Genomic DNA, 27,811 nt, shown 5'->3' on the forward strand with positions numbered 1-27,811 from the left:
ACATGGACAATCAAAACAACATGTACAGTAAATACACCTTTGCCTTTAAGTTAAGAGAGCATCAATATAGCATGACCATTGTTAATACCAGAACCCAATATTCCACAAAATACTTCAGACAAATCTCATTCTCAACTGATTTTACCACCCAACAATCAACCGTTTCAGACTCCAATTTATAAAAAGAATATTTTCCAATCACGTAGGTGAAAATATCGTTTAACTTTTTAAATTATTTTCATTTTATCAGTATAGCAAACTTATATGAAGTTCTTCCAGCTTCAGCCTAAATGACAAGGTAGTTTTTTTAATTAATACAAATATATAACAAGAGTACCGCATGCAGGTGCTGAACGCTCGTCTGATTTTATCCTTTTGCGGTTTATTTATTTCGTTTAATACACGTGATAGTGAAAATGTATTCCAAAGTTTGAAAGTGATAGCTTTGCTAGGTTGCATGTTAGTGACATGCACAAAACAAACATACTCAGATTAACTAGAAATTACAAAGTCCATAAATACTAAAATATCCCCCACCCTCCACTTATCCTTCCAAATGAGTGACTGTTTGAAAAATTTAAGCGCACTATCCATTTATTGTCTGTGGAAAAAAAAATCAATCCAACAAAAATTGAAGAAGCTATGCCAAATTCTCATAATTAACCAAAATCCATTAAAATTCATGTCTTTTACCAAAAAAAAAACAGGTGAGACTAAGCATCTATAGGGTACAATGTGAAGAAGGGTATGAGATGAACAAGTTCCCAAAGTTTCAAAGTGATAGCTTTGATAGTTTCCACTTTTCGATAAGTGACCTTAACGCAAAAGTTAACCAACGCCTCCGACGACGACGACGACGACGATAATCAAGTGACGGCAATAACTCGTCTTCTTTTTTAATCAGACGAGCTAAACATGAATGACAGAGAGACCGCATGATATATCTTGTAACTATGTAAACATACAAGTCACAATCTGGAAGTGAGCCAAAAATGGTTCCAACTGATATATGATATAAATGCCCCAATGTGGATACTTGTCAATATTTGAACTTAAAGGGTGCGTACTTCTGCGAAAAAAAAAACATTGGTAAATTCTTAATCTTGTTCCGTCTTGCATATTCAATGAAGAGAGATATCAGACATAATCTCCAATTTAGAAATAAATAATTACGATCAACATTTTATTGGCGCATAGATGTAGACTGGAATAGCTGGTGAAATGGAAAAGCTGTTTTACTTTGTTTTGATTACTGCCATTTTCGTTTCTCAATGTAAGTAATGAATTTTTATAGTTTCTTATATTTAAGCTCTCAAATACAAGGATGAAGTTTTAAACAATCATTATTAGCATTGCATGATTATCGAGTTTTATCTAGCTTACGAACTCAAAATAAATGCTACGTCGGAAGGCAACATTTTGCTTCGAATGAATACTTTAAACAAAGATAACTTCACTATTCTCACCATTTCAAATCGAAAAAAGCGCAGACTACGCCGCTTTCGGTCTTTTACCAGAGTTTGATTGAGAGTTCAGTTTCTTATAACACCTCGAACAACCTTTTCACAATACGGCCGTCTGACGGAGTACTGTCAAAACATAATTTTGGAAATATGTCGAAGTGTTTAATGAAACTAATCAACTTATCAAACTCCGGAAATAAAACGAAGGCGCTGCACTTTAATCGGCATAGACAGCCCTTTGTTTCATTTAAAATGGTGTAGTAGAAGAAAAGATATCTTTGTTTTAAGCAAAATGTTGCCCCCCCCCCCCCCCACCCCGATGTAGCATATATGACGTAATTTATCATGAGGTACACATACGCTGTTGTAAGAGCTAGCGAAACGACGTATTTGGGCTGATGTACATTAATTTAGATGAATATGTTTTAATCGTTTTTTTTCTAAATGTTGCATCCTTCATAGATAATCTTAATTAAAACGCCGTATGTTATATATAAGGGGGAGTGGTGCACTCGGTGACCTGCTACACGTGTTTGGGATGTAACGACGAGTTCGAGTCTCCTGGTGTGAGGAGCGAATCTGGCTGCGTGGCTTGCACGAAATCTAAATCCTGGGGAAGTAAGTATCTTATTTTAAGGTTATCGTAACAAAATGCGCATGAAAGTCGATAAAACATTGATTATTTTAAAATCATGTTTGATCCCGTTTCTTCTAACAAAATCCAGTATTGTTATGCAATGACAGCCAATGGTGCAGCATTTCATTTTAGAAATTTGTATGTAGTACTCATGTCTTGCAAGAACACGTATTTCTATGGCAACTCATTTATGGCAATTAATACCTTACCGGAGATAATCTCAGGTCGAAGGGATGCCGGTGATTTGAACTGAGTATCGTTCTAAAATTCTGAAACAGTAAACAGCTCATACTCAATATGTCGCATTGACATGCATTAAGCAGATCATAAAAGTGTGTGCATCGCAAGCAATATCTAGATATTCAGACCGAGTGGCACGTAAAACACGTCAGCGCAGTGATATATTTCAAAAGTCACGGTATGATTTCACACCATATAAGGATTAAACTCTTATCAAATATGTGATCACTCTTATAGTATTTGAATAATTGTTTTAACTTGTCTTGCTGATTTGAAATGTTAAATGCATAAAGTTGTCAAATTGTGAAAAGCACAATACTTCATCCACAAACCCAAGTGTAGGGTGTTTTGCGTTAACGAGTTTCCGCAGAACAACCTGCGCGAGGATTGGGTTTAACCTATCTTACACAAGCGGCTATGGTTGATTCTTTTTCTCCCACTTCATTTGAACAATATATAGTAAAAATACATTTAATTATTTTTTACATACCAGGCCCTTTTTGCCCGTGGGTAAGATTATAAGTATCTTCCACGGCCGAGAGTGTAAGATAGGTTTATTCCGACCCGAGCGTTGGGTGTTTTGCGGAAACGAGGTTTACCGAGTTTCCGCAAGACACCCTGCGCGAGGGTCGGGATGAACCTATCTTCCACGAGCGGCTATGGTAGATGCTTTTTCTCCCACCTCAGTTAAACAAAATAAAGTAAAAATGTTTTTTTCGCTGGAACTCTTTTGTGCTTAGTAAAAATAATTGCGTACGGATATGCGGTAATTCGTGGTTGTCATGGATATTCGCGCAGTGATTCAGAGTATGTAAATGGTCTGATCGGTCTATAAATAGTTCTAAGAAGAGTAAAGCATTATTTCTTGAAAGGTGCGTTGAAAACTGTTTTCTAGTGACATCTGAAGCGAGAAATAATTAACTAGCGTTCTAAATATTGCCACAAGACAAGGTTTCCATGATGCGCTACAGACGACAGTATTCAACAAGGGAGGTAATTACAATGTGGTGACCATAAAAAGAAGTTCCATACGGGCATTTTATCTTCGCCCGTGGGCAAGATAAGAATTTCTAGCATGGTTAAATTAATGGATCTACTTATCTGAGGTGGGAGAAAAAGATTTCCAGCATGGTAAAAAATTGGATTTACTTTTCTCGGGTGTGAGAAATGTCCGTCCCGCCATATACGAAATGGCATAAATCAGCAACCAACATTTTTGGATGCTATTTGACAAACTCGAATTAAGTCACTTTGACTTCCTTCTTTTCATTACATATATTCTCAGTATGGAGTTTTAAACTTTTAAAGTAAAATTATTTAATATTTGCTATACATATGCATTGTTGTCATAATCCTTAATTGTTTTGTTCAATTTGTTGTAATTATGAAATCTTTAATTTTAAGAAAAAAAACCCATTTTATATATTTAATCGTTTCAGCATATGGCAAACACACGATCATCCGCGCGTGTTCCCGCTCTTCCTACGCCGAAGGGTGCACAGATGACATCGGGGCCGGCATGTTATGCTACTGTACCAGGGACCATTGCAATGTGGCGGGAAAACATGCGGCCAAATGGACATTGGTCAGCTTCGGACTGTTCCTTCCCTTTGTCCTGAAACTGACTCTTGGGACTATGTGATCAGCATTGACAATAAAAACCATTTGATTATAATTCCTTAACCAATTGTACCACATTTGTATCATATAGAAATTTGCACATGTATTGTACAACGTATTTTGTTATCGCTTCTAAACTTTATATATGAAATAAATTCCATTACCTGTAATACAAGGCAGAATATTCTCAAAAACACTGTACTGAAGTTTGAATTTGGAAATGAAACTCAATTGATAATATGACATTTAATGTATATGTATAATTGCTATATCCGGTAAGATTTAATTTGATAATATTTTATTGCATGAGATTTGACAATGAGAATACCAATGCAAAGTTCGACACAACATTTAAACCGACTTTATAAAATCTAAAATGCAAAGAGATTGGGCAACGAGTTTTGCAAACATCAGTTACGACCCTCTCCCGAAACGTCACATTCCATACCAAGAAAAAGTGTTTATAAGAAAAAACATAAAGAATAATATATAATGTATATTGCATTGTTAAAGTGGAAAAAACACACCATAATACTGGATTTTGTAGAGAAAGACGTGTGAGAGAGAGAGAGAGAGAGAGAGAGAGAGAGAGAGAGAGAGAGAGAGAGAGAGAGAGAGAAGATGAGCTCCTGGTACCGATTGTTAATTTAGCTAAATCGTTGGGAAGTCTTAACACGTTGAACTTCATTATATATTGTTAAAGTGGAAAACACACACCATAATACTGGATTTTGTAGAGAAAGACGTGTGATATATATATATATATATATATATATATATATATATATATATATATATATATGATGTCATTCACAAATTTTAATGTGAAGTGTGATTAAGGTTGCTTATCCAACCATGCATGAGTCATGCACATTATTCATAGGACAGGAATAACACAAACACAGCGGGTAAGGAATTACTGACCAATAGAAGTCCCAAAATGTCCAGGTTAGCGGCCTGTTGCACAGGCGCCCTTGTCTCATTATTTCTAAGTTGTCTTAAATTAAAGCACAGTATAACAAACAAATGCTGACATAGCTCTAAAATCACTGACCATTGGCGTTGCACATTTCCGCTTAAAATGAGTAGCCGTGAAGACGTGTTTAGTATAACAGTCAGGGAAATGCTGATAAAGATAAGCAACCACTTACCATTAGCTTTGCACATATCCACTTCCCAGAAGAAGCCGTCCTTGCAGTGACACATCTTGGTGGCGATGTTACAGGTGCCATTCTCTCCTAAACTCCCTAGTTGACAGTCCGGAGTGGTATTGCAAGCATCGTTGTACCCTGAGTAAAAACGATAAAATGGCATATAAAATGTGATAAGTATGTATACTGCTGAAGGAATGGTGATCTAAAGAAGAGATGGAAGGTAAAGAAAAATTAAGACGTAAGGGGTAATAAATTAGGGTCTTCATTACATATGGAATGCTAACTCGCAAACCTGTAGAAAAAGATGTACACGTCCAATCATGTATTGAAATAATCATATATAGTATAACAATCATGCAGACACTGACAAAGCTTAGATACCACTGACTACTGGGTTTGCACATTTACGCTTTCAGGGATGCGCCGAAAAGACAACCGCTTTCCAGGAATATCCGAGACAAGTAAAATGTCACAAACAAATTCTTACGTATCTAAGCAACCACTGACCATTGGCTGTGCAGTTGTCCCCTTTCCAGGAGTAGCTGTCATTGCAGTCACACATCTTAGTGGTGTTGTCACAGACACCCTTGTCTCCTAAATTCCCTGACTGACAGTCATTCTCATTGCTGCAAGTATGGTTGTATCCTGAATAAAAATAGGTAAACTATTATGATAAGACAGTGTGATATATGAAGATGGGATAAGACAGTTTACTGTATGAAGATGTAAAGATATACGGTCTAGGGAAATAAAGACGGAAGGGGTAAAATAACGTTTTCATGACACATTTAATGCTCACGAATACATTTAAAACTGAAAGTAAACAAATATTAGGAGCATGGTCGTGTCCTGAAATATAACATAAAATATTAAGATAAGGCAAGGTGATATATGAAGATGAGATTACACAATAGGCTGTGTAAAGATATGCTAATAAGGAGGAAAGATTTAAGATAATGATACATCAAAATGTAAGGGGTAAAAAAGGTTCTTCATGACACATTTAATATGTACGCATACATTTAAACTTAAATAAAAACAATTGTTAACGTCTAACCATTTACAGAAAAGACAAGATAATTAAAACAATCAAATAAATATTGACATTGTTTCGAAACCACTGACCATTGGCTGCGCATTTCTCCGCCTCCCACGAGTAACCTGTTATGCAGGCACATTTCCTAGTGGTGGTGTCACAGACGCCCTTGTCTCCTAAATTCCCCGATTTACAGTCCTCGTTGGCAGTGCAAGCATGGCCGTATCCTGAAAAATATTAAAACAAACATTAAGATAAGATCAAAGACCATGATTGCAAACAGACTCAAGTCCAAGTCTAGACTCATACTCAGAAAAACACTATATTTAAATTACAAAGATTTTTTTTTCCATTTGATTAACAAGAATTTATGTGAATAATTGTACAATTTAAATGCAACTAGAAAGAAAGTTACAGTGAAATGAGGAATTCCACTTGAGTCTGAACTCAGATTCAAGACTGTTCGTAACCAGTGGCACAGTTGATAAATGAAGACGAGATCAGACAATAGGCTTTGTACAGATATACTAAGTATTTAAGATAAAGAGAAATCTAAACGTAAGGGGTAAAATGGTCTTCATGACACATTTAATGCATACAAATACTTTTGAACATAAATAAAAAAAACAATTATAAACGTCTAATTATGTACAGAAAAGACAAGTAAATTATAACAATCAACTGAATACTGACATAGCTTCGAAATCACTGACCATTGGCTTTGCATTTCTCCGCCTCCCACGAGTAACCTGTAGTGCAGGCACATTTGCCTGTAGTGTTGTCACAGACGCCCTTGTCTCCCAAATTCCCCCATGTACAGGATCCTAAATAAGAAGGACATGATGACATATAAGAACCTCTATTTGTATTAATTACTTATTTAGAAAAGTAGCGCTTTGTTAATATGACATAACTGCATAAAAATACATGATAAATAAATGAATTAGTGAATCAATGAAAGAATGCATGCATATTATAGAGACCACTGACCATTGCTGGAAATTTTCACATACACGGAGAATGTGGCCACGCAGACACATTTCATGGAATGTCCACAGGTGTCCGAAGCAAGTAGCCCAAAAAGACACTTAACGGGAAATAGGCAACCATCGTTGTATTCTGAATAAAAGATAAATCATTAAGCTACGATAATATGACATGTGAACAAATAATATATGATTATAAGAGAGATAAAGATTATAAGTATCTTCCAAGGTCGAGAGTGTAAGATAGGTTCATTCCGACACGAGCGTAAGGTCGGGATGAACCTATCTTACACGAACGGCTATGGTAGATGCTTTTTCTCCCACCTCAGTTAAACAAAATAAAGTAAAAATGTATTTTTTACCGGAACTCTTTTGTGCTTAGTGAAAATAATTGCGTACGGATATGCAATAGTTCGTGGTTGTCATGGATATTCGCGCAGTGATTCGGAGTATGTAAATGGTCTGATCGGTCTTTAAATAGTTCTAAGAAGAGCGAAGCATTATTTCTTGAAAGGTGCGTGAAAACTGTTCTATGGTGACATTTGAAGCGAGAAATAATTAACTAGCGTTCTAAATATTGCCACCAGACAAGGTTTCCATGATGCGCTACAGACGACAGTCTTCAACAAGGGAGGTAATTACAATGTGGTGACCATTAAAAGAAGTTCCATACGGGCATTTTATCTTCGCCCGTGGGCAAGATAAGAATTTCTAGCATGGTTAAATTAGTGGATCTACTTATCTGAGGTGGGAGAAATGTTTGTATAAAGTAAATACAGCACGTTCAATTTAAGAAGAATCAAATGTATTTTAGCGAATTTAAAAACGATTTGGGGAGCCCCGAATACTGGTCTTTTGTAAAACTCTCAATGTAACATAACCTAAGAACTATCAGCGTGCCGCTTTGACAACATGTTATCACACAAAGAAGCATCAGCGTGCCGCTTTGACAACATGTTATCACACAAAGAAGCATGGAAGGAAATTTATATCGCGATATATTTATTATTTGTGCTTTTCGAATGTTTTTTTACAAAGCAGCAGTAGTTTTTATTTTTCAAATGCAGTTTCTATGATTACAATGTTTTAAAGCATATTTAACGAAACATACTGAGTACAAAAAATAAGTATGTTTTATTGTTCCAAAGATATGCGCTCATGCCGCAGACATGCCAGTGACAGCAATAAAATCAAGCAATAACAGATTCTCAATGTATAAAAGTTTCAGGAATAATGATATTTTTATTTACAGTGTATTGAGCATGTGAAAACATGTCTATCAGTCATAAAAACATTTTTTTAATGAGAATTTTCCACACAACGGAAGTACATATGACGCAATGATGACGCCATACCTGTACCAGGGTATATATCCCAAGACCGTGAATCAAACTCGGGACGCCTTAGTGAGAATTATTGAGCGAACCATACGACTAACTAACTAACTAACTAACTAACTAACTAACTAACTAACTAACTAACTAACTAACTAACTAACTAACTAACTAACTAACTAACTAACTAACTAACTAACTAACTAACTAACTAACTAACTAACTAACTAACTAACTAACTAACTAACTTACTAACTAAATAAATAAATAAACTAAAAATAACAAATAAATAAATAGATACATTTGATTTATACCTCTAGTTACACATGTTGGGTCAGAACATGTCTCATTGTCAGCGCAACTTTTTGCATTGCCTGTACAGTTAGAACCCGGAGCTGAAATTTTAAAAGAAAAAAAAAACTATGTGTTTGCAGTTCTAGATACGCGAAGTTTAACTTCGAAAGCATAACAATCTATATCTATTCTAGTTCATGTTTACTTTATTTTTAGATAAAATGTACATTATTGAGGTTGTAAGCACCCGCCATCCTTACCGAATAATCCTTCGTTTGCTAAAGAATCGCGCGTTGCAATAATATATAACGAATTTGTAAATACCGCGTACTTATTATTACTATGTAGTTTCGGATAATGCGGCACATAATGAATGTTTGTACCGTTCTCAAGCTAAGACATGAATAATGTCTGTGACTTTTAAGTAGACGTTCAAACAACAGATTTGGACCATTACTCACATTTACATCAGTTTGGTAAAACTAGTGTTTTTACCATTGCGTTTCTCTATTGTAATTAACGTCGTACATCGTACAGTATTATTTTCATTTTTTTATCTGCAATCAACATTTGACACAAGGAACATTAAAACAAATAGTGTTTTATTCAATGTACATAGCTGAACAGAGCTGAAGATTTATTTCTACATGATCAGGCTAGACGATTGGGAAGTAGATTGCAGGAAGATAAATTGTGGGTTAAGACATCAACCCCTGTGGGCAATGTTTGTTACTGCAAAAAGGTCCATGTGATCGGACTGAAACGTATATTTTATATCTTGTAAGATTTCTTGAGTTGAATATTGTGTATACTTTAAATAGTTACTATTGTATACTTCTGATACAAAATATCTAGTAAAATCAAGTCACCACATATTTATCCTAATGACTCATTTCTGTGGCTCATTCCATGTCACTAATCATTAATAAACTTACTGCCTTCAACAGAAACGTAGGACATCGACATCACCACCGCAACCGCAAGTAGCCAGTACGTGGACTCCTGAAACATGTGTCTTAGTAAGCAAACATGGTACAACATAACGTAATCCTTAAATAACCACAAGTAGTCAGGCCCAAATTTCTCGAAACTTCTTAAGCTTAACAGGCTTCAGTAGCTTATTTCAATTACTCAAAATACATACTTGAATGGAGTTTTGATAAATGAAAAATGGTTTAATTTAACTAACATATAGATTATTCCTATCTAAAGTATAAAAACTCTTAAAGAAGTAAATAATATCCAAATTATTGAAAACCAAAAATAGTGAGTTTAGCTTAATCCTGTTATAAGGGACTTAAGTTTTGAGAAATTGAGGTCTGGAGTTCCTTCCCGTGTCAACACGACTATTTAAGTATAGTGAACATAGATCTCAATCTCAATATACCATATAAAAGCAAAGTATGATTCAAAATTTTGCATGCTTTTTATACTTTTGTAATCTTATTTTCCCTTAGTATGTGCTGAAAAATATATTTTTAGTCAGTATTTAAAACAAAAAATATTCAGAGCAAACAAAGTAATGGAATACTTGTTTTAAAACAGTGAATTTTTTACTTTTTTGGCTATAGAATATTTTTTCCTTGCAATCTTGACCAAAGGCGTTTATCAACATATTCTTTGATATAATGCGCTTTTAAAGGTGTAAACCATATATGAGTTTTAATTATTTTGATGCTATATGGTTAAATGAGTTGAGACTGAGATAAAGTTTTGATTTAAGTATTTTCGTATATTGGGGCCGGTTTTCATTTTTAGCATTTATTTGATAACAATAAGCCAAGTGGCATCAAAATTTACACAAAACACTCCAGATATACCATATTCGACCATCTTGAACCAGAACTATGAGATTTTTGCAATATTCCAAGTACCCTGTTCAAATCAGTTTAAAATGTGGTTGGTTATCTGTTTATGTTACGGAACCTGTAAAGGAGCTGGAGCAGCTCCGGAAAATTAGGCTTAATTACGGTTCACCCTCTGAACAACTCAATAGAATTGAATCCGCCGTGCTTGTTTCTCGCGCATTACACTCACGTATAAACATTAAATACATCGGTCGAAACGGAATGTGAAATAGCATAACATAGGATTGCATCAAAAGTGAATTACACTTGCATTACTCAATGAATGATAAAAATAGCATGCGATTGGGATATAAAATATTTTTACCATAATGATCTGGGTTTCACTGGTTTTACTATGTACCGGGACATTTTTTTACAGCTGCTTTAGACTTGTATACACGGATAAGTAAATCCAGAATCCGTACCATTTTAACCAAATTCACAAAGCTATTTTTCACTTAAATCATTTAACACATAGGTCCTGAATATACTATTTAAAAGGATTGAGAGCTGATAACACTGTTGATATATAAACTGTATTTTCGCAACATAATATTAAATTTCTGATAAATGTATTTTACAAACTATTTTTGTGTTCCCGTCATAAGAATACAGTGGAAACTACATGGAAATGTGAAGTGGTCAAATATAATACATACATCTTGGTTTAGAGGCATAAAGTTCAATGCCCTACATACATTCAACGAGCGACACATATCGTCACTATACAATAAACACAGCCATTAGTTATGTGTTAAATTTTCTGAATCGCTGAAACAAACCTCAAAAAAACAATGATTTTACAATCATTCCGTACATGCTTTACTAAAAAACAATGTTGAACAAAGTAAACGCTACACTCACCATGTTCACAGTGAGTTCAGTACAACCGTCTAAGTTTCCATCCTATTTCTTCGGAAAACCGGAACAAAGTGGCACATGAAGACAGTTTTCACCACCATATATATATATGCAGCTCATAGAGCAAAACGAAGAGGAAGGTTTCAGCTTCAGTAGATATTCATTTTAACAGCATTAATAGCACATATTTATTTTCAGTGCTTTGCAAAATTTGTGTTTTTAAAAATAAAAAAAGTTCAATCGTAACATAGAGGGGATGCTTTTTTTACTTTTCTTTCTTTGTTGACATGACGACCATTTATGGCATCTTATTTGAGTTTTTATAGTTGTGCCGTATACTAAATGCTGTTTGCATTGGGTCATAGACCAAATCTTATAAGTGACTTCACTATGGACGACGAACAGGTCGTATACCAGGCCCCAATATCACGAAAATACTTAAGTCGAATCTCAATCTCAATTTCAACTCAATTCATCACATTATATCAAAAGTTATTAAAAATCAAACATGAATTTTACACTTTTTAAAAGCACATTCTATGATAGAATATGTTGTTTAACGCTATGGACAAAGTACCGTTCGGAGACCAAATGTTGTCTGTACCTACACTATGGGGATGAACGGGTCGTAGACCAAATGTTGAGAGTCGTTTTTCTTGCATGTGTTTTCTTCCTCTGATGACGTTATTTACATCAATTAAGTTTTTTCAGCAAGTCTTCCATTAGTCTGATTTTGTTATTTTTGTCAATTCTGTTTCTTTGTGAATACGATATATAATGGTTCCATAAAAGTATCTATGCTCCTTTAACTGTGCGAGTTGTTATGTATAGCTGGATAAGGTGAATTTTAGATGATTATCAGTGGCCTTGCAAAATGTGTTTAGGTACAATTTTACATCAGCATTTATATTGCAAACAATGGCGTGTTTTGTCCCCTGAAACAAGGAAAACCTGATTTCCGACATTTGTGCGATGACATTATGCAAATATGAAATACAAATTTGCGTTTCGATAGAAATTAACGAATATTTTTGGCCCCTTCTACATAGACTATCGCTTCCATTCTTTTGTTTAGATTCGAAATGTTAACGAGTATTCATGCTGTACACCCGCAACATATAGTTTATAATTATGTAGTATTTGAAAGACGCGACCATCAAAAATGGCACAATACTTCACGTCAAATCAAATATTATCTCAGAAAATACGGAAACATTTCAGCAAAAAAAATCTACGCAAATAGAACTTCTTATGTTTATTTTCGGCCTAAAAAACTTCTCTTTTTGGTTGGAATATGTATCAACATGTATTTGTCAATATTTATTTAGTGTGTAGATCAATGGATAAAAATGAAAATCATGTACATTACGTACTAGTCGATTCCTTGGTGATCTTTAATCACGATAATTTTTAGTAAATTTTAATGATTTAATTAGTACAATTTTGGTAGTTTGTACTAGTAAACTATGTGCTAAAACATACTTTTTAACATGCTCTTTTAAATGCTTATTGTGACGTAACAGCAACAGAGACTCTCTAAGTGTTCACTTAAACTGTTGGAAGTCTTTAAGTTATTAAACAACAACCGTTCGAATGTCAGATCTTTATTGTTCCACGTTCTTTCTAAGTATAATAATAAGTTCTAAATACAGCATGACATTTAAGGTAATCCCGCATCCTAACTGCCGTCCATTAAGGACCCAAGGCCGCGTTCCTCGCCTTGCCTAACCCTCTCCGTCTTTTTACATCCAAAATCATTTCTCTTATACTAATTTGTGGTCTGAATATGACAGCTTTACAACCCAAGGAATACACGTTTTTGTAATTAACATGACCATTTTGTACATTTGTACCAGGTCGGCTGTCAACCATTTTCATATTCAAATGTCAATCAAATATGCCCTACATTACTAAACATACAGTATGTAGACACATATCCATTTAATTAAATCTTAATTATATCTTAAATATAACGTATTACGTCACATTCTATACGTAACTCTGTTACGTGACATTATGCTATACACTTGTCTTTTACCGTTTCGAAATTTTATTCAACTACATTGCTCACTTTTATTTAAAAAAAATCTACTATGGTTGTTGTTGCGCGTAGTTGTTATTTGTGTTTACACCTTTCCGTTTAGCGTCCTTGAACTTGAACACGTGTGATTTCATTTATGACAATATAGGTCGTTTGCTATAGACATGTTTCTGCAGTTTAAACGGATTAAATTATGATTACATTTCAGTACGTATTGTTCCTTCAGAGGACAAACTAATTTGTACTTAATATATCAATATCAAGATATTGTCACCTTGACTTCATAGTCATACGCATTTGACATCGTGCATTCCTGATAACCATGCGATGAGAAGATACGCTTGAGGTAAAATATCCGGGTAGTTTAGAGTACTTTTGGTAATTTTGATTATATCTTGTACGATCCTTTCAATCCTGATAGCCATCTAAACGTGACTTGTAACATTACCAATTCTTTAATGGCAATCTTGGGTATTTTGATACTATACCGCTTAAGATAGTCTCAATCATGGCAGCCATCTAAACGTAACTAGTACCATTACCCATTATTTAAAAGACTTAACTATGCTCGCTTAACAGATAAATAAGGAAAACACAGAGACCCCATTCATTCAACTATTTAGAGATTTCGTTGCAAAATGCCATAACAAGCTTGTTGCATTGGAACATGTCATAAGCACATTTTCGTTCTAGACCATCCTATTTTTCTGTAATTCTGGTTACAGCTTAATGTAACCAGCGTTATCGCGGCGCACAGTTCCTTTTACCATACAAGCCTTTACTACCATAACCAGTCTATCACTCTAGAATATATCGATGACGTCAGCATTTACCTTGTTACTTCCCTTTTCCTCTACAACTTTCGAGAAGGTAGCCCGTACATTTTTTCTCAAATCCCTGCCCAGTCCAACCCCTTTACATGATTATAATAAACTGTATATATGTGTGTTTTCAGTTTATCATTTGTGTGTATAGAGCTTAATGTTATCCATAGTGGTCAATATCTTTCAGTATACTTGAATCGAGCCATAGACCGGTCATCTTAATTTCAACATAACATATTAACTTATTAATTAAATGTGTTTTGTTTGCTCGCGTCTGTGATGTTTATTTCAGTCGAGCCACCAGAAACCATTGCCATTATGCCCATACCTTGCCCCATCTTCTGCACGGCTTCATGTTGTCGATCATGACGTACCGAATCCAAGTTCAGCTTTCCATGATGCATGAATATATAACCCAACGTGAACCCGAGGATCAGGACGTTTGTTCCGGGAAGGCGCGGTGGCGATTTACATTTAGTCAATACGTAAAATAATTAATACGCCTAGGCAGTTTAGTATGGAGGCTATTCGTTGCCAAAAGTCCAGACGTGTATGTGTGTATTTTAGGTTTGTATCATTGATGATTTACCAATTTACATTTTACAACCGCCAACTCATCGGTTTATGTTTACATTTTACACTGCACATTTTCATTTTTCATTGTACCGATTGGAGTTTTATTCTCGTTGCCTCTATTCAACAGACGATTCAGTCGTGTTTATAAAGTTGTGTATGTTAAAACACACGTCATTCTGTGAAAGTCACATGCCGGGTTTTACATTGCGGTGTGTAGAAGACAGATTTCAGTTCGTAGTTCTACAAAATACATTGTATGGTGGTAACTTTTCATTCGCAGTTTAACATGAGATGAATTTAATTTTATTTATAGATAGCTCCGCCTTAACCATGTCTTAACTCCGCCTTAACCATGTCTTAACTCCTCCTTACGTCTTTCGGAAATTTCCGCTATCACTCGGCTCTATTTAAACCAATTATGGATACTTTGGACCATGGACATTGCGAACCCTATTATGGACATTACGAATCATCTATATTATGACACTATGGACTATGATTTGGAAACAGGATGGATTATAAATTATTTCATGTCGAATAAAATAATATATGATATTACAACATGTTTTTGTCTATATAATAGTAATTAATACGCACATATGACATGAAATGAGATGTATGCAAAATGATACTTGACTCAAACACAACAAAATGTAAGCCATAAGCATTAAATTATACTTCAAAAATGAAAAGTCCCATTGTCTTATTTTTCTTTTAAAGCTGCACCCTCACAGATTGGCCGTGTTGACAACTATTTTTATTTTTTGTTTTGGAATTAGGCAATTTTTGCGTAAATGTCTGGATACCAGTGGTATAAGACTGCTGACAAAAGATCAGATACAGGTTTTCAGTTTTACGTTCGCAAATTGATATTTTATGGCTAAAAGTGATACAACAGTAAGAAGAATGAAAAATGAAAAATGTCGGCAGTTTTCCAAACAATTTAGATCTGTTTTATTGTGAGTAATCTTATTATTTGTATAGAAAGCATTGCTGCCAAAATCAGCCGAGTCTGGGACAAAAAAAAGGTTGTCAAAACTGTCAATCTGTGAGAGTGCAGCTTTAAATTACTATAAACACTATTTTAAATTCAACCATTAGAGGACACTTTCTTGCCTTTTTGCAATGTTTAAGATTGCAAGTAATATTAGATAATTTAGAATTTACGAAGAAAAAAATCTAAATTTTCATTAAGTGGAAATTATTCACTAAGATGCCCCAGAGGTTTCTTACCTGGTAGCTGGAACTGTATGGATAAAATACACTAAGATTACAACTTCATATAACTCGTACATTATACTGTAACGAATATTATTTTATAGGTAATTAATAAAGTATTTTAATGATGAAGTCAATTTATTGCAAATTATTACTTGCTGCTAGCTTTTATACCCCACCCACACTCAACAGTCAAGGCTTTTTTCACATTGAGGTGAAGCGGACCTAGCCCTTTTGGAGGGGAAAAATCGCGCGTTTGTTTTTCTAATCTAAGACTCACGATATCTATTTTTTCATGTTCTTGAAATCCCCCACTTGATTGTTATGGTTCAAAGTGGCAGATCCCGTAATTCATAACTGGGGGACACAAGTGGGTTGGAGGGCTGTTCTTCCATCCACATGGATATTTTGTTTCAATGATGTATTGAAATTACACGTTTACACCATACATGCTTATTAAGATAGTAAATGTATAACATCAGACAAAACTAGGTGGATATCATTATGATGTCCATCAAAAGTTTCGTGGGTTTGCTGGAGCAGGTTTTGAACAGGGACTTGCGTTAGTGGGGCGTTACTTAAGGGCACAATTTTTTGGACATGATCCCTCGAGTGGGCATGACATTAATATGTTTAAAATGTGGAAAGTGTGGTTAAGGGGTACTCCCCCTAGAATATATCAAATATTTTTAGTCTGAATTGGTGCATTATGGCGTAATTAAGTACTTTTTTCTGAGAAATATTGACAAAAAAATAACCTTTAAGTTTACTTGCGGGCCAACTGGGGGGAGGACACAGGCCCTAAAGCTCCCCACACACACTGAACGAGCCGCCCATGGTCCACTTGTAAATAAAATAAATGAACAATTTTTGCCTGCTTGGGTATATAAGTAAAAAAAACTGACAGTGGCAGTATAAATCTGGGTCCGTGAGCCCAGCTCAGATACACCCAACTGCAATTGACTAAATAATATGGTGATTTAAAACCCATTTAGGAACATTGATCGTCAAAATTAAATAAAAGATGAAGTTAATTTTAGTTTTTTATTGTGAAATAAGAGAGAGTACTCGGACTTACAACCGGGAATTTACAGGAGGTAGGCGAAGATGTTATCTCCCTTGCTTGATTCGACGGAAATAAACGAAAGAAAATCTGATTCGTTAGCTCCGCCCATTCATCTTCGTTTCTTTCGGTGACATTTACCATATAAGGTATAGGCGAAATCGTCTATCCTTGTAATTCTGAACTTGTCAATTGACTTTTGTAAACCTGGACTTGTTGGACTGCAAATGTTCATTTTACGAATGCGAATGTCGACTGTAGGATTGCAGTTTTACATATGCATGATTCGGCTTTCTAAATTACATCATCATATTGTTAAAGGCAAGTTATACGATCTATGTTTTAGTGAGTTTATACAGGGTCGATCTGACAAATATACATTTTGACTACTATAATGACAAATGACAAATCAATACGGAACAACTGACGAATAGAAACAACAAATAGCACGTCTACATTGACAAATGTAAGAGATATTTAGTACGATTAAGAAGCACATTGTGGGAATTACACGTCTGGACTTTTAGCAACGAATAGCCTCCATAGTTTAGTACCGCTGTTACCAGGGTCTATCTGCTGATGGTGTTTTAAGTGTACAATACGGTGCGTCTATAATGGTGAGCCTTGGACTTGATAGGAACGACAGGTTTTCAACCACCTCGTCTCCCGCCTTTAACATCAGCCGTGCAAGTTTTATGCCATCTTTCCAAAAATTAAATTAAATAAATCTGTGGTCATAACGGGTTTCTTTTTGTTTACTTTTAAGCTTTGGTACCCCAAAAGCAGTTCCCGCGCACACATGCTGCTAAGTGAACGCGGGTCCCGTCTTTTTATACTGGCGTCCGTCGATAATGTATTTCACGGGTGTTGCAGGTGGGTTTCGCCTTGTTTTCCGTGATTTAAATTAACTACTCTTTAAGAAACCGTGTTTTAACATGCGCAATCCTGATAGAGAACCGACATTTTTGTCCATGTGTTTATCCTTGTTATTCTGTTTTATTGTTTTTTGTAGTTGTAACTAGCCTGTCATACCGTGATGTTAGTTTAGTATTCTACAGTGTACGCTACATCATAAAGTGATGCATATCTTAGATCTTACTAATGTTATATTAACTCTTGTAATCCCTGTATACCTGCCCGTTGTAAGTTTTTATTTATGCGCCGATATTCTTTAACATGACATATATATCCTTAACCTATTGCCTTTGGTCTGCACTAAATACTCTTGAAAAGAAAGTGTCTTAAGGTTTACATTATAATGGCAGTGTTGGCATAACACTAAAAGAACCATTTCAGTATTGTATAATCTAACGACAACTTAGACACCAGCAGTCTACCGAACGAGACTGCTGCGGGGGACACCCTGATCTCGGCGAATATCGACAAGGAAAGTGGCCGAAGCCTATTGACTCATGGCAATGCTTTTAATAGCAATACGCCTGATAGTTAGGGGGATTCTGTGCATGTAAACATTCATAGTTGGAACATTGCGGGCTTGAAGAAATATGGCGGAAATTTTGTCATAAGATATTGTAAATCTATGAAACATGGAATGATTTTCTAGGTGAATTTTACAATTGTTAGCGATAAGTATTGCTATGATTATGTTAGAAATAAAAATCAATAAATCAAATCAAATAATGATTGCACGGAAGAATATTACAAACGAGAGTAATTCACTTTTCTGACTATAATTGAATGAATACAAATCCATTTAAGTATGCAGGAGAACAGTTTAAAACAGTTATTGCATTCGTGTACTTAATCAGATGTATAGTATTAAAGTTGAAAAGGGTAGGACAACTGAATTTAGTGCATTCAATTATGTTGTGTATCTATATCTACTGATGGAATCATTATTCCACATAAGTTTAACAATAAGACAATATATTCGCTTTTTAGGGAGCATAATTCTAGCACCATACATAATAGTGTAGACAATATCATTCTACATGTTTGTGTATTTATTTAATGAATCGACAACTGAATTAGATTCAGTAGTTTCAAATAAAATGAAAGACTTGCATTATCATAGAACAAATGTTTCCCCTTTCACTCATGGTATTTCTTACTTGATTTTATAAGTAAATCGAACTTAAACGTTTCTGACAATAATATTTCAAGCCCGTAGAGGCAGCGCCTAAGTTCAGGTAAGCTTATCTTTATGGAAACGGATATAGTCAAAAGTTTAGAGTAAACAAGTGACCTTTCGTGGAATGCGATGATCTGAAACCTGCTTGGTTTTTACGAAGTATATCTTTGGGTAACTTTGATCAACAAAATCATGTGAAAATAGTTATTTTAAGTCCAATCTCCGAGAAGCCCTAGGCATGCATAATCACAATTGGAAACTGTGTCTTAACATAAATTCGCACTTTTCGAAGAAAAAGCATGCAAACTGACGCAAGATATAAAAGGAATGGCTACATTATACTTGCTAGTATAAATAATTCCCGGTTTGCACCCAGGTTCTGATATTTGTTTCCGAATAGGAGTATCCGATTTAAATGATACCGTCATCGCGGATGTCATATTTTTTCTAAAAGCCTATTGTGATTGACTGCTGTCGTTAGAGTTTGACAAAAATGTTCTTTCATTTTATTGAGTTCCGGGTTTTTACTATTAGTACGGGTTCTAAACCGTGCGAAAGCTCGGCATATCCATATTAAGGCTACATTTATGTGCGTTTACAGTTAGGACTACTTTCTTCTAAAGGCTCACCACTAGAAGCCACAAAAAGAAGCAAATGTGATGGAACCAGTATAGTCCTTTCTTTTCACAAATCATACTGAGCGGGTGTATGCCGGACACCAAAATTTCATCAGAGCGTGACCTTAAATGTATTTACATGAAAATTGATCTAAGATATGCGTCGTATAGTACTTGAGAGTTTTGTAATATAATTCAAGTTTTGAAAATATGGTAATTTTCTTATACAATAAGACTTAAATATCATATTTATTTCGTGCAGGGATAATGTATGTGTAGGGTCTCGCCTGATGGAAAATTTACCCTCTATAGTGTTCCAAGGTGTTACCTAGCGACCTAGTGTTTGATCCCATGTGACTTAGTTTCATACTAAGCCAAACTTTCATCGAGGCAAATTGTACTGATGAAAACAAATTATGAGATCATATCTGAGAATTTCCAATGAACAACTTGCATTAAACAGATTTACTCGTAGATTTTATTTTTTAGCAACTATAATTGTTTTTCAAATTCAGTTTTATTCATTGATTTACAAAGAAAAATCAAACAGCAGCATTTAAACAGAAATTGATATATCACCGCCTCAAATAGCAAGATATAGCTATTTCTGTCATACTTTCAAATAATCATTATCCACAGAGATCTCATTTGAACGTTTGATGATGTTTTATCATTGCAATAATCATTTTATTCACAATTCAGACGTTTTGTTTTGAAGTCTAAACTATAAAATGTGACAGAGTCCCTTTAATATTAAAGAATAAAACTTGATACGTTCCAAAAACATTTAAATGTATATTCAGAAAAGTGTTGAGTAATTTTGATTCAACATTTGCCTCAACAATCACACAAGTAACTATTTGTGTGCTATTGAATGACATGACATGTGGGAATTGTCACAGGTAACAAATTGACTGTCGTGTGTGTAATACCTTCAAAATAATTATACTTTCTGCGCGGTATGGTGAAGAAAACATATCTTGCATATCCACAACAATTAAATCCATAATTATAAACATAACTTCACGTTTATATAACTGTCAACGGTAACCTGTATACATCTGAATATCTAGCAATGTTTTCGAGGTAAAGCCAACGTTTTGCAAGTCGACGAGGCCAAGTATTTTTCGGAAAGAAAACACAACGGACTAATGACATATAGTACAGCATCGACCTTCGAATTCAAATGTTTGTAAAAACAGTCCCGCAATCTGGTTAAAAGGAAATTACTTTAAGTGTTCAAAACTGGCTATGAATATGCGATAACATATTTTGACTGCATTTGGAGCTCACTTTGCCTATTGAGTGTTATTTAACGTTCAGCAAAATAGGTAGATAGTTCGAAGTCAGTACATAATATTTTTTCAAGTATTTGTTATGCAATAACACTATTTTGTGTCAATTTATCGGCACAATTTATCGTCGACCGGTTAGGAACGAATGTAAAAGAGTGCCGCGTCGGAAATATTCTTTGTGCAGAAATGCTGAAGTCACGAAACCCTGTCAGACATTTAAATTTAGCAAAATTGTTTTAGGGTATTGGGGTTTCATATCCCTTTACTTTAGTTATGCAGTAAGGGTTCTGTCATTTCCTGTATCGTCACTTCTTCTCATATAGAGTCTTATATACTTACTTACCTACAAAACCCCTGCTCAATAGGTCAATTGACTGATACACATTAACAATAAAAAGACAATTTGTTTTGATAGAAAGAACTTTTAATGAACGTGTAAGTATTTTGTGCTCTGTTTTAAGCGCTGTATCAATATTATTTTCATTAAGAAAGTTCGATGGACATATGCTAATCTAATGACATGATGCTCCTACATTCCCTGTAATAAGTATCATTTGGCCCGAAAGTCGCGTCTATAGGGATTCATGTTTACAATTTTGAATGGACAAGGGAATATTGGTAAATTTTAAGATTGCAAGAAACGTGAATACTTATTAATAAAACATTTCTTTCAACTTTTCTTAATCAATACAGTAAAGGAACCGTTTAAATGTCCGTGTATAGTTGAACAAACGGTATATAACATGTTTTATGAGAAATGTTAGCAAGATATATAACATGTTTTATGAGAAATGTTAGCCAGATATATAACATGTTTTTATGAAGAAATATTAAGGATAATCTAGAAACTAATGCATTACCTTTTCTTGTCAGTGGCAGTAGTTATTTTTTGTCAAGGGAAAGCACTGTGCTTGAATAACTGATATTTATTCACGCACTTATCTGTCGGAAATTTTAACGATAAGAAACGCAGGGTACAAGTCATTTTAGGCGATTATCAATATTAAGCCATAATGCCGCTATTATTGGGAGAGGGAATATTTTGATAAACTGCAAGAAGGCGATAACGCACCGAGATATCAATCTTACGTGTATGGAATCTTTTCCACGTATCTCCTAGAAAGTTCCCACATACATTAAGTGCGAAATGAATAATGTGGAACACTCGGTCGGTGGATAGATAAGTATTCTGCTAAATCTTTAACGTGTTTCTGACAACATGGTGCTCTCTTGGATTAGTATGTAATGAATTAATTCTGCTTATTTCAAAAATTTACAAGAATGCTTAAATTTAAGTTTGCCCTCATTTGAAATATGTCAATATAAACACTTAAAGACTGTCCGTAAATATATATTTATTTCATTTTAATTTATCGAGGAGTATTACACAGCATTAACATTATTATTTATTGTTGTATTATGTTTTTAGTCGTGGTTGCTCAAGTAAGGCGTTGGTCGAAATTTGCTCCGGTTGTTGCTCAGCTGAAACACCACGCGTATGTTGTATATGTTCTGTTGAGCGTTTGTCAGAGAATTCCGTTACATGCTTGTTAGGCAGAAGGGTTTGGCTCCGCCCGGTTATATTGTCCGCCCGGTTAGCTCAATCGGTAGAGCGTTGGACTCTGAATCGGACAACCCAGGTTCGATTCCTGGGCGGACCAGGTCACTCTTGTTGTGATTGGTTATGAAATTCTTTTCTACGACCATTCGCACTGTACCACTGCCCCTGGCATGTACAGAAGTTGTCAGTTCCTTGCAGAGGTGAAGGCACCCAGTACTGGTTCTGCCCAGGATAGGTGTGCGGTGGTTGAACTGTCACTCTGGGAACCTTCAATGTGCTCACGCCGGGACCCGGAGTATAAACTACTAACACCACCAGGGTTTGGCTATTGTCTTTTATTCTCATCTTTACGTTCTGCCGAATAAATTTTGTTAATGTGCTAGAATCCTTGTTGTTATAATTCACATAGTGTTGCTTTCATCGCCGCTCTCACACTTTCAGAGTAGGTTTTAATTTAATCTGTGCATCTGTAGAAGCAGATTTAGCCTGTTCGGGGCCTTCCTGGTGCCGTCATCTTGCGGCGTGGGACCGGGGATTGTGGCATGATTGCTGTTAACTTATCTCTTATTTCTGACACAAACGTCGGGCCATTAACTCTTCGAAAAGCTTAATGCACTTATCGGAATTGAGTTGTATTCTTGTTATATCTATATTTCCTGGACTTCAGACGGTAGGAACGAAAACATCACGTGGTTTTGCCTATATGTCTCCCCGACTATTATCATCTGTGATTATTTTGTCGATGTGTGTTGCTCAACAATTGAATACCGCAGTAATATTTTGCTTCTATCGTCGTTGATAAAGAATTGCACAAAGAAACATCTGCTAGTTCAATTTTCTTCTTTCTTTGCCTTATTTGAGATCCGACGATTTACTTGGTAAACTCGGAAAGTTCATCGTGCAGATATTGCAATAACTGGTGCGGGAATGGCTGCTGCGAAAAAGCTTAAACTGATCGTATTCTGTATAATCTGACTTGTCAGAGATTTTTTGCTTGATTTTATGCAGTTCATTTTTAATTGCTCATCGGTGGTAGTTTTCCTTCAGGGCTTCAATTTTAGGCAAGCCTTGTTGCCCTCAGTCATCAGTACGTAAGGTTTCAATCCGCTGTTGAACTACCAATTTATAAGGTGATTGGTACCGATAAAACAGGTTAAATCAATAATGGCTATGTTTTAAGAGAAACTAAAACATATATTGAAAAAACTGTCACAAACGCTGATCTCAATGAAAGTTTACAAGAGTGTAGTTTTATATTTTGTTCGACCTCCTGGTTTGTACAATAATGGAAATGTATGAACAAATAGCCTCAGTCCTCCAAATTTACTTAGGCGATCATTGTCGGCTAGCTGTCCTTGAATGACTGCGCCGTACCTTAGACCTGTATTCACCGTTGCTCCCGCTGAATTCATTCACTTACAGGTAATGTATCTAGTCGTTCAATACTTGCAGTTAGCTTACCTGTTTATATGTTTTGTTTTATGTATTCCCTAAGATCTATAAGTTGATATGGGCTTCGATGGGGTGTATATTCTTATTATTCAAGTGATTCGTTTTTTCGCTGACCATATCAGGGCGTTAACCCAAACTTTATTAATAAAGATATTTTGGTGTATGTGTATTTCGTCTGTGTTGTTTTGTGACGTTGTTTTCCTCGTGTTAGCCGTAAAACAGGACTTTCGCTCTTTTCAGACTACTAGACTTGTACAGGTATTTTAAAAAAAAAATGAATGCCAAATAATTCCAACAGTTGAACTATAAGAACACAAGTACATCAGACAAATACCTTGTATTTGCATGTGTTATTTTATATACAAATAACATATATGGTTAACATATCATAAAATGTCAACATTATAGGTCTCCCTTTCCACAATATGAGGAAAAAAAACATTGATGGAGTAAGATAAACATTTAGGAGGCATGATTTTATGGCATACAGTAAATTTTTCCGAGAACATAGTCTGACACTTGAGCAATTCTAAGGAAATGTAATACCAGGTGTATACATGAAATTGGGGGGGGGGGGGGGCGGGGGAGTGTGCGTAAATGTTTAATTTATAACATCATAACTGTAGCGATATTTAAAACATTTATTGTGTAATTATATCATGGCCTATTGTGAATTCAAATTAATTGTGAGTATCTCTACTTTTTAAATTGATAAGCCTTTAATTTAGTATATTTATATTCAAGTGTGTATTCTATTTTATTTGTAGAGGATCGTTTTTCTATAGTATTCAGTGTCGATGGTAGCTGGTCCTAAAATATATTCTTGGCTAAGAGGGCTCCAAGCATCAGCGTGATAGATATGGTCAGAACTGCCGCGCGTGGGTTTCAACAAAAGCATGAACTAAATGTATTTATTATTATTGCGGTATAGGATTATTAAAGTACTATTAGGTATAGGTCTGGTTACTCGTGCGTAAATCAGGAGTTTTCCTCGTGCATTTACTGAACTGAATTGGTTATTCGACGCTCAGACGGGATAGAGAAAACATTGCAAAATTTTCAAATTTTCATTATCTATGAATGTATTCAGATACATATAATAATATATGTTAAACATTATTTTGAACCTTGTTTAAAATATATTTATATTTTCAGATTGGTATTTTTCTGTTACCATGGCAATGCGAGTATTGTTGAGTCTGAGAGTGGGTGCAGCAGTGGTTCCGGACACTTTACGACTGCTTTTAGCAGCGTGTTTTTCATTATGAAATATGTATAAGAACTGTGAAGCCAGTAGTAATAATTTACTGGAAGTTTTTTTTTTTGGAACCATTTGCTTTGTATGTGAGTGTATCTTTGATTAAAGTATCCCGTCTGTAGCACACCTACACATGTGTTCATTTCATTTAATTATCCTTAAGGTAAATAATAAATTATTTATGTTTGGCATGGAATATAATGAAATAGAAAACATAAGTGTTAAAATACATAATACAGTATGTCAAATCTCGTTACATTATAATGCACTCTATTTGACATGACAATCCTATCTAAAGGCTAAAATCAAGACTATGATTTAATATTGGGGATGTTTCAATGTATCAGTATCATTTGGAAGATGTAAATGTATTAATGTTTCGTTGTTCTTCTTAAGCCTTACAACTCTATACTGTTTAACATTTCAAAAACAAAGGCTTCGTTACACATCAATTTCAAGTTTAGATTTTGGGTATCGTGGCAATGACCGTGCGCAGTCTGCAAGAATTTTTCTGCATCCATCAACTCTACTGTACTCATTCAAACATTCAAACACTTTGTATACTTAACAAACATAATTAACTCTAAGTAGTTAAAAAATTAATTATCTATGCCGTCGGAATGGCTGCTGCGAAAAAAAAATCAGTAGATCGTTCGGCATCAGCACGATTTTATTAGGTAATAACTGACTCGTCCAACTCTTCTTGCTTGATTTTATGCAATTCATCGCTAATCGCTTGCCTTCAACGGCTGCCATTATAGGCAACTCTCGCCGCCCTCAGGCGTAAATACGTAAGGTTTCTCTGCCCTAATACACTCCAATTATGTGAGCCGAAATTGGACTCGGTTACTGAACGATTAAAAGTTACCATTGAAGTGTAGCAACCTTGCTGAATGTATCATGTGCTGAATACAAGTCAACTGTAAGCCTAATAGCCAGTGCAAAAACCATGATGCATATATCATGGACTAAATACCAGTGTTACCTGTACACCTTCTAGCCAGTGCAACGATCATGCTGCATATATCATGGACTAAATGCAAGTGTTACCTGTAAACCTTCTAGCCAGTGCAACAGCCATGCAGCATACATCATGGACTAAATACAAGTGTTATCTGTCAGACTACCAGCCAGTGCAACAACCATGCTGCATATATCATTGGCTAAATGCAAGTCAACTGTAAACCTACTAGCCAGTACAAAAACCATGCTGCATATATCATGGGCTAAATGCAAGTCAACTGTAAACCTTCTAGCCAGTGCAACAACCATGCTGCATATATCATTGGCTAAATGCAAGTCAACTGTAAACCTTCTAGCCAGTGCAACAACCATACTGCATATATCATGGGCTAAATACAAGTGTTACCTGTAAACCTTCTAGCCAGTGTAACAACCATACTGCATATATCATGGGCTAAATACAAGTGTTACCTGTAAACCTTCTAGCCAGTGCAACAACCATGCTGCATATATCATGGGCTAAAAACAAGTGTTAACTGTAAACCTACTAGCCAGTGTAACAGCCATGCTGCATACATCATCTCTTAAGAGACACAAAGAATAATGCCTAACAGACATTATTTAAAGAGAGGCACCGAATGTCACAAAACAGAAAAAAACAGCTATATGTTTCAAAACGCGGAATAAAATATTTTCAAATGATTCCAAACACCATAACTTAAATACTGTTTGAAGAAATAATCTTAAACACAATAAATGCTGCACTCACCATTTTCACAGTCACTTCAGTATTCCAGACCGAGTTTGCATTCAATCTCCTCGAATACCAAGGACAAAGTGACAGATGAAGAGGTGCAGCCCGAAAAGGAAGTTTTCAGCTACAACGGGTGTTTCGTTTCATATCATTAAAGGGACTGTACACCAGATTTGCACCCAAAAAAGTTTTTTTTCTGTAACAAATCTCTGGACAATCATCTAATCTAATAGTTTCCGCTTTGATATCATAATTGTAAAAAAGTACCAAAATGTAACAAAAATTTATGTCAGAGACCGGGTTCGAACCCGTGTCGCCAAAATTGCAGTCCAGCATCGTATCCACTGAGCTACGTATGTATCACTCATATCTATTCACATAGGTTCTATAGTTTATATGATTTTTGTTAGCCTATGTATGTATCACTCCTATCTATCAACATATGTTTTATAGTTTTTATGATTTTGTTAGCATATATATGTATCACTGTTATCTATTCACATATTTTCTATAGTTTATATGATCTGTATGCATATTTATGCATCACTCCTATCTATTCCTATATGTTCTACAGTTTATATGATCTGTATGCATATATATGCATCACTCTTATCTTTTCACATAT

The 27,811-nt window shown here is 35.1% G+C and overlaps 2 protein-coding genes across 2 annotated transcripts; one reads left to right on the plus strand and one right to left on the minus strand.

Moving 5' to 3' along the window:
* Positions 1–1,091: 1,091 nt before the first annotated feature.
* Positions 1,092–4,359, plus strand: LOC128205343 (uncharacterized). The gene is made up of 3 exons (XM_052906908.1): positions 1,092–1,273; positions 1,962–2,081; positions 3,780–4,359. Exons 1-3 carry the CDS (start codon positions 1,222–1,224, stop codon positions 3,980–3,982), a joined length of 375 nt encoding a protein of 124 aa, XP_052762868.1. The 5' UTR covers positions 1,092–1,221; the 3' UTR covers positions 3,983–4,359.
* LOC128206031 (multiple epidermal growth factor-like domains protein 10) lies at positions 4,093–27,268 on the minus strand. Its single transcript, XM_052908156.1, has 9 exons — positions 27,202–27,268; positions 9,700–9,766; positions 8,785–8,865; positions 7,141–7,269; positions 6,864–6,974; positions 6,240–6,377; positions 5,622–5,759; positions 5,112–5,249; positions 4,093–4,124 (listed from the first exon to the last, which is right to left on the minus strand). The coding sequence occupies exons 1-9, from the start codon at positions 27,202–27,204 to the stop codon at positions 4,093–4,095; spliced, it is 837 nt and encodes a 278-aa protein (XP_052764116.1). The 5' UTR covers positions 27,205–27,268.
* Positions 27,269–27,811: the final 543 nt, after the last annotated feature.

The sequence above is a fragment of the Mya arenaria genome, chromosome 10, assembly GCF_026914265.1.
Source record: "Mya arenaria isolate MELC-2E11 chromosome 10, ASM2691426v1".
NCBI classification, from domain to species: Eukaryota; Metazoa; Mollusca; class Bivalvia; order Myida; family Myidae; genus Mya; species Mya arenaria.

What these genes read in the sequence shown, in the direction of transcription:
- LOC128205343 (XM_052906908.1), top strand. Translation starts at nt 1,222, where the DNA reads ATGGAAAAGCTGTTTTACTTTGTTTTGATTACTGCCATTTTCGTTTCT. An exon ending in TGCCATTTTCGTTTCTCAAT is followed by an intron (nt 1,274 to 1,961) that starts GTAAGTAATGAA and finishes GTTATATATAAG; the next exon opens with GGGGAGTGGTGCACTCGGTG. An exon ending in GAAATCTAAATCCTGGGGAA is followed by an intron (nt 2,082 to 3,779) that starts GTAAGTATCTTA and finishes TAATCGTTTCAG; the next exon opens with CATATGGCAAACACACGATC.
- LOC128206031 (XM_052908156.1), bottom strand. An exon ending in TGTGAAAATTTCCAGCAATG is followed by an intron (nt 6,975 to 7,140) that starts GTCAGTGGTCTC and finishes CTTCTTATTTAG; the next exon opens with GATCCTGTACATGGGGGAAT. An exon ending in GGAGAAATGCGCAGCCAATG is followed by an intron (nt 5,760 to 6,239) that starts GTCAGTGGTTTC and finishes ATTTTTATTCAG; the next exon opens with GATACAACCATACTTGCAGC.